This window comes from Nansenia antarctica, assembly GCF_963989245.1.
Source record: "Nansenia antarctica genome assembly, chromosome: 8".
NCBI classification, from domain to species: domain Eukaryota; kingdom Metazoa; phylum Chordata; class Actinopteri; order Argentiniformes; family Microstomatidae; genus Nansenia; species Nansenia antarctica.
The window spans coordinates 38359373-38366872 of NC_137678.1; the positions used below are offsets into that span (position 1 = coordinate 38359373).

Sequence of the window (7500 nt, forward strand, 5' to 3'; positions counted from 1 at the left end):
CTGTGCGGTGATAGTGTGATTATAGTGTTGCTGCTGCTGCGGTGGAGCGCCGGTGGAGAGGAGGATCTGGGCAGGACACACACACACAGAGACACACACACACAGACACACACACACACACACACACACACACAGAGAGAGACACACACACACACACACACACAGAGACACACACACATACACACACACATACACACATACACACACACACACATACACACAAACAGGCAGGCAGACACACACATATGCACACACACAAGCACACACACACACACACACACACACACACACACACACAGGCAGGCAGGCAGGCAGGCAGACTTGCAGACAGGCAGGCACACACGTGCATACACACACACACACACACACACACACACACACACGCACACACACACGCACACACACACACCGGGCAGGAAAAGAGGCAAGAGAGCAGGAAGATAGGGAGAACTGTCATTACTGAGAAAGAGAAACAACTGAGAAAGGGAGGGAGGGAGGGAGTGAAATGAGGGAAGGCACTCTAACACAGCTGCCTCTCCTCTTTTTCTCTCTTTCAAGCATTTACCTCTTGAAACACCTGTGTCATGCTGCATTACATTATTACATACACAAGCACTCACGTCCACCTGGTGGTAAGAGAGAGAGAGAGAGAGGGGAGAGAGAGAGAGGGAGAGAGAGGGAGAGGGAGAGAGGGAGAGAGAGGGAGAGGGAGAGAGAGAGGGAGAGGGAGAGAGATTATTGTATCAATCTTGACCTTCCATCAGTGCTTATTATCTGTCTTTTCAACTATGTTAGATCGCCCCATCTCTGCTCTCTCTTTCTCTCTCTCTCTGTCTACCTCTCTCTCTCTGTTTGCCTCTCTCTCTCTCCTCTCCCTCTCCCTCTCCCTCTCTCTCTCTCTCTTTCTGTCTACCTCTCTCTCTGTGTACCTCTCTCTCTCTCTGTGTACCTCTCTCTCTCTCTGTCTACCTCTCTCTCTCTCTCTGTCTGCCTCTCTCTCTCTCCCTCTCTCTCATCCCTCCTTCTCTCCCTCTCCCTCTCTCTCCCTCCCCTCCTCTCCCTCCCTCTCTCTGTCTGCCTCTCTCTCCTTCTCCCTCTCCATCCCTCTCTCCCTCTCTCTCTCTCTCTCTCTCTCTCTTCTCTCTCTCTCTCTCTCTCTCGATGAGACATCTCCCCACACTCTCACTGTCAGTCATGTCACTGCCTGAGTCTTTGTGTTGTTTTTGGCAGAGGAGTCTTCAGTGCAACCATCTGTCTCCTACTTCTCTCTCTTCTCCCCTCTCTCTCTCTCTCTCTCTCTCTCTCTCTCTCTCTCTCTCTCTCTCTCTCTCTCTCTCACCACACTCAGACTCTCCTCTTGCCAAAGTCACTGAGGGAGTTTTTGTGTGTGTGTGTGCGTGTGTGAATGTGTGTTTTTTTTCTCTCTTTTTAAAAATTCTGGAAACCTTGTCAAGTCGTATGGCTTGTTGCCGACGATCGCAGAGGGCTCCTCAGAAACGGGCGGCCAGCTGTTGTGAGAGTTTCGCGGGCGGCTTCCTCGTGACTCCGGCTTTGTCTCAGTAATCAGAAGGACAGGCTCGCTGCTCGCCAGCCACTGACCCCACTCACACTGCACTCTCTATCAGGCACAGGTGCAGCGGAGGAGAGAGGGAGTACGTCTCGGGTGTGTGTCCGTGTGTGTGTGTGTGTGTGTGTGTGTGTGTGTTGTGAAGGAGAGTGGGCGTGTGTGTTGTGTGTGTGTGTGTGTGCCAGTGTGCATGTGTGTGTGTGTGTGCACGCTTGTGCGCACCTCATGGCTCGAGTGCGTGCACGCGTGTATTTTGTCTACTTTTTCTACCATCTCCTTCTTCCTCACGTGCATGAATGTGTGTGTCTGACCCTCCGAGGTGCTGGTTTGGGAGTGTTGGGGGTGATAGGATCTGATACCCTCTCTGTGTGTAAGGAGCAGTCATCACACCCCTCGGAGCCTAAACACAACAATACCTCAGGACACAGCCCAGCCCAAGAGTCACACACACACACACACACACACACACACACACACACACACACAGACACACTCAAAGGCCCCTGCCAACTGCATCTGCCTGCATTCGCTTTCTTCTCTCTCACTGCCCAAGAGCAATGTCTGGCTACACCTGGACAGCAGACACACACACACACACACAGTGTATACACCTGTAACTGATATCCTTATCTCCTCCCCTCCTCCCCTCCTCCCTCCTCCCTCCTCCCTCCTCCCTCCACCTCTCCCCCTCTCTCAGCAGGTCCAGGGCCAGCTGCCTCCGCTGATGATCCCAGTGTTTCCTCCAGACCAGAGGACCCTGGCGGCCGCCGCTGCCCAGCAAGGGTTCCTGCTGCCCCCCGGCTTCAACTACAAGCCTGGCTGCAGTGAGTAGAGCTCCGGTCCAACTCTACACACACACACACACACACACACACACACACACACCTTGTATGACCAATGGGGACAGGGACCAGAATTGGATTTCACTGTCCAGTAGACAAAGCCTCTCTCGCTCAAACCGAACCAGTTCTTGGAGCCGTTAAAACCAGTAGAACTGGTCCAGATCAGTGTCACTTCCATCCTCTCTGTCGCATCTCTCTCTCTCTCTCTCTCTCTCTCTCTCTCTCTCTCTCTCTCTCTCTCTCTCTCTCTCTCTCTCTCTCTCTCTCTCTCTCTCTCTCTCTCTCTCTGTCTCTCTCTCTCTCTCCATCTTTGGCTCAGTGGTGTACTTGGCTCCTTCCTTTGTCTCCATTCGTATTTCGTAAAGTAAAAAAGCAACATCCTGTGGGAGATTGTGTTTTTGGCCGCGACGGTCCGACTGTGAGGCAATGTGTTGTTTACTGCGAGAGGCGCGCCGGACGCTTTGCCAGGAGAAGGCTGGGAATAACGTGAACACACCGTAGGTGGGGGGGGAGCTAGAGGGTTGACCTGCCCCAGGTTTCCTCACATTAACACGGGACGCCGCCAGGAACACGCTTCCAACATGCGTGTGCCGTTCCCAAACCGCCTCCACCAGCCGTCCGCGGGGCAGCCTGTCTCCGTCTCCCTGGCTTCACAGCTTCCCAAACAAGTCCTCCTCCCCCATTTCAATTACTGCCATCCTCATCCTCACCCACGCCCACTTGCCCAACTTAAATACCCCTCCTTGCGCACGCTTTTCAATTGTGTACTTGTCTTTTTTACTGCCCCGCACGCCAACTCATAATATTTTATTGGCACGCACAGAAGAGAGAGAGAGAGAGAGAGAGAGAGAGAGAGAGAGAGAGAGAGAGTGAGAGAGAGAGAGAGAAGAGCTAGCTGTCCCTTTTTGAAACCTCAAAACATAGTTGAAAGTGTAGTTTGTTCCGACGTGACTGACACGCACACGCCTCACACTGACTCAACACACTGTGAAACACAGACTATAAATACAATCTATACATTCATAGTGTTCTCACGCCGTGCCAAATAGACCCACACACACTCACACTACAGTATACACATGTACAGGCATACACCGTACACATTGTGCCCACCAGTACCGGTGAGGCTTCCATTTCATCCCGTCATCCCCCCCTCCCTCCCTCCATCTCTCCCTCCTCTCTTCCTCTCTTTTTCCTCTCTCTCTCTCTCTCTCTCTCTCACACCCTCTCCCTCTCCTCACCCTCGTCCCTCTCTCACTCACTTCCTCTCCCTCTCACTCTCTTTCCCCTCTCTCTCACACCTCTCCCTCTCTCCACTCACTTTCTCTCCCTCTCTCTCTCATTCCCTCTCTCTCTCCCCTCTCTCTCTCTCTCCTCGCTCATCCCTCTCTCACCACATCTCTCTCCCCTCCTTCTCCCCCTTCTCCCTCTCTCTCTCCCCCTCTCTCTCTCTCTCTCTGCTCTCCCTCTCTCACTCTCTCTCTCTCTCTCCTCTCCCTCTCTCACTCACTCGCTCTCTCTCTCTCCCTCTTTCTCCCCCCTATCCCTCCTCCCTCTATCTCTCTCTCTCCCACTCTGTGTCTGTCAGTGAGAACTGACTGCCCGCTCCATTCGGGATGCTTATCCACGGGCCAAAAGCAACATGTTTGCTTTCTTTATATCTCTCTCTTTTGTTACAGCGAGCCCCAGGAGAAGCATAAATATCTGGAACCGACGTGTTTGTTTAGGGAGCAGGAGAAGGACCCATCTCCCAGAATACCCAGCTTTCAAATAATCCCAACCCCACCCAACCCCGGCCCCATCCCCCAAAAATGCTTGAACTTGTTTTTTTTTAAGCTCGGAGTTATATGGGAAAAATGTTTTGGAGAGGCTGATAGCATATCAGGAAAATGTCTGGTTGTTGCTTATTGAGACAGGGGTCCCGACTTCCCCTAGGATTGTGACAGTTACATGGGTGGACACACACACACTCACACACAAACACACATACACACACACACACACACACTCAAACATCCACACACAGTGAGATACACAGTGAGGTACACACACACACACACACACACACACACACACATACACACACAAACACACACACACACACTCACACGTCCACACACAGTGAGATACACAGTGAGATACACACACACACACATACACACACACACACACACACACACACACACACACACACACATACACACACTCACTCACACATCCAAACACAGTGAGATACACACACACACTCACTCACACATCCACACACAGTGAGATATACACACACACACACACACACACATACACTCACACATCCACACACAGTGAGATACACAGTGAGATACACACACACATACACACACACACACACACACACAGACACACACACACAAGCACACACACACAGATACACACACATACATCCACACACACAGAGATACACACACACACACACACACACACACACACACACACACAGATATACACACACAACCCACACAAACACAGAGAGAGTTACACATACACATACACACTCACATACCAGAACCATACAGGAGACGTCCAGTGAGCTAGCCAAGGGGCTGACCTCCCTGGGACCAGTCAGAAACGCAGAACATTCTGAAATATGACTGTTCAGTGTTTATGAATCCTGTCTGACTATCTCTGCCTAGAATCAGACAGGAATGTCACTAAGTAGGAGTCTCACCATGTTACACCACGAGAGCAACCATACAATACCATGTAAAGGCATTGTTTTGAGGCAGTATGCCCTGTAATATCAATGTAGCATCAAGCTAACACCTTACAATCTTTTTCAAAAGCACCTTTGTTTTCAAAAAGAAAAACATCTCTCATTGATGTTCGGAGTGACACACACACACACACACACACACACACACAACACACACACACACACACACACACACACAATGTCCGCTATTGAAAATAACTCTATTAAGAGAACACCAGAAACACCAGCTTATTGGACCCTGTCACCCCACTCAGCACACACACACACACACACACACACACACACACACACACCCCTGGCCCTCCCCAGACCTGACCTTTCCATCCCAGAGTAATTACACAGACCTATCTGCAGCTGGGCGCTAATAACCTGCTCTCTCCTCTATTCTCTATTCTCTGTTCAATTCTGTCTATCTGTCTGGCTACCTGTCTGTCTGTCTATCTGTCTGTCTGCCTATCTCTCTGCCTGCCTGTCTGCCTGTCTGCCTGTCTGCCTGTCTGGCTGGCTGTCTGCCTAGGCACAGAGAGAGTATGAGAGAGAGGGAGAGACAGGGAGAGATAGTATGAGGGAGAGAGAGATAGATAGTATGAGGGAGAGAGGGAGAGAGAGGGGGAGATAGTATGAGGGAGAGAGAGATAGATAGTATGAGGGAAGAGAGAGGATAGAGAGGGGGAGATAGTATAGAGGGAGAGAGAGATAGAGAGGGGGAGATAGTATGAGGAAGAGAGAGATAGAGAGGGAGAGATAGTATGAGGGAGAGAGAGATAGAGAGGGAGAGAGAGATAGGGAGAGATAGTATGAGGGAGATAGAGAGGGGGAGATAGTATGAGGGTATGAGGGAGATAGAGAGGGGGAGATAGTATGAGGGAGAGAGAGATAGAGAGGGAGAGATAGTATGAGGGAGAGAGAGATAGAGAGGGAGAGAGAGATAGAGATAGAGAGGGAGAAAGAGAGAGAAGGATGACGTCTCTGGTTTAATTAGCGGCAGGGCTTTCTTTTATCAGGGCTGCACCTTAGCGCTCTTTGTGAGAAGGTATTAGAGAGGCGACCACACAATCACTCTTTCATTAGGACAGCGGGAGACGGGAACAAAGACGGGCTCTAAAGCTGCAGCAAGGCGGCCTGGCACTCAGGTGGTGGGGGGGCGGGGGGAGGGAGGGGGGTGGTCGGCGGGTCTGTCTGGACTGAAGGCAGAGGTGGGAGAGAAGGATTTATACTGTTTAGCCTAAGAAGTGAAGGAGGGGGAGAGGGGGGGGAGGAGGAGGAGGGGAGGTGTTTTGAAAGAGGGAGAGAGGTCTCACACTCTAGTGTGAAAGTAGGTTTTAGAGGTAGAGAGAGAAAGAGAGCGAGGGAGGATGCTGGGGTGAGAAAGGGCTGTTTGGGTGTGAAAGTGTTACGAGGGTGAGGACAGGGGAGGGAGGGAGGGAGGGAGGGATGGATGGAGGGATGGGCGGACTGGTACACACAAACAATCACCCCAGGGACTGAAGGAAAAGAGAAAAGAGAGATTTGAAAGTGGGAAAGAAAGAAAGAAAGAAAGGAGGGATTGGAGGAGAGGAAGGAGAGAGAGATTTGCTGACGTTGTCCTTTTGTCTCCTCCGTGTGTGCAGGTGACCCCTACCCTCTTCAGCTGATCCCCACTACCATGGCAGCTGCTGCCGCGGCAACCCCCGGCCTCGGCCAACTACAGCTCCAGGTAAGATGACGACCATGACGATGATGATGATGATGATCATCATCATCATTTTGAGGAGGATGATGAGCATGGTGATGATGAAGATCGATAAAAATCTATTAAATAATAATAATAATAATAACGTTATTTGTATAGCGCTTTTCCTGCAAACGTTGCAGCTCAAAGTGCTTTAATCATTAATCATAATTTAATTATTTAGTCATTTAAAGGCAATATTAAAAAGATGGGTTTTTAGTCTTGACTTGAACATATTTGCTGAGGTTGCATCCCTAATGTAAACTGGCAGTGTAAATATTATAAGTACAATGATTTCTCTCAACACGCTGACATCAAACATCAACTCACAATAAGATAATACGATCAAATAAGATAAGATCGACTTTATTGTCCCTGTAATCGACCGACCAACCGACGCCTAAACTCCCAAAGCGTCTTTTTTTTGTTCAACAGAAAAAAAATACTTTAAAAATATTTTTTACGGAATAATGGACTCACAAGCCTCAAATGGATGTGTCCTCGTTTACTGAAAACTAAACATCTCTGTGGTGATTCATCAATGACATTGAGTTATTGTCTCTCGTTTGGGACGTACCAAGGCTAACAGACTTAGCTAACTGGTGTGTGTTTGATGATGCCAGTGTTAGGT

At 49.9% G+C, this 7500-nt stretch overlaps 1 protein-coding gene across 1 annotated transcript in view; it reads left to right on the plus strand.

Annotated features, from left to right (window-relative positions):
* Positions 1-7500, plus strand: part of sox5 (SRY-box transcription factor 5) — an 88803-nt gene that overhangs the window by 47559 nt on the left and 33744 nt on the right. The window contains exons 5-6 of the mRNA XM_080538324.1: positions 2268-2391; positions 6769-6854. Coding sequence (XP_080394450.1) covers positions 2268-2391; positions 6769-6854 — 210 coding nt within the window. The remainder of the gene's footprint in view (positions 1-2267; positions 2392-6768; positions 6855-7500) is intronic.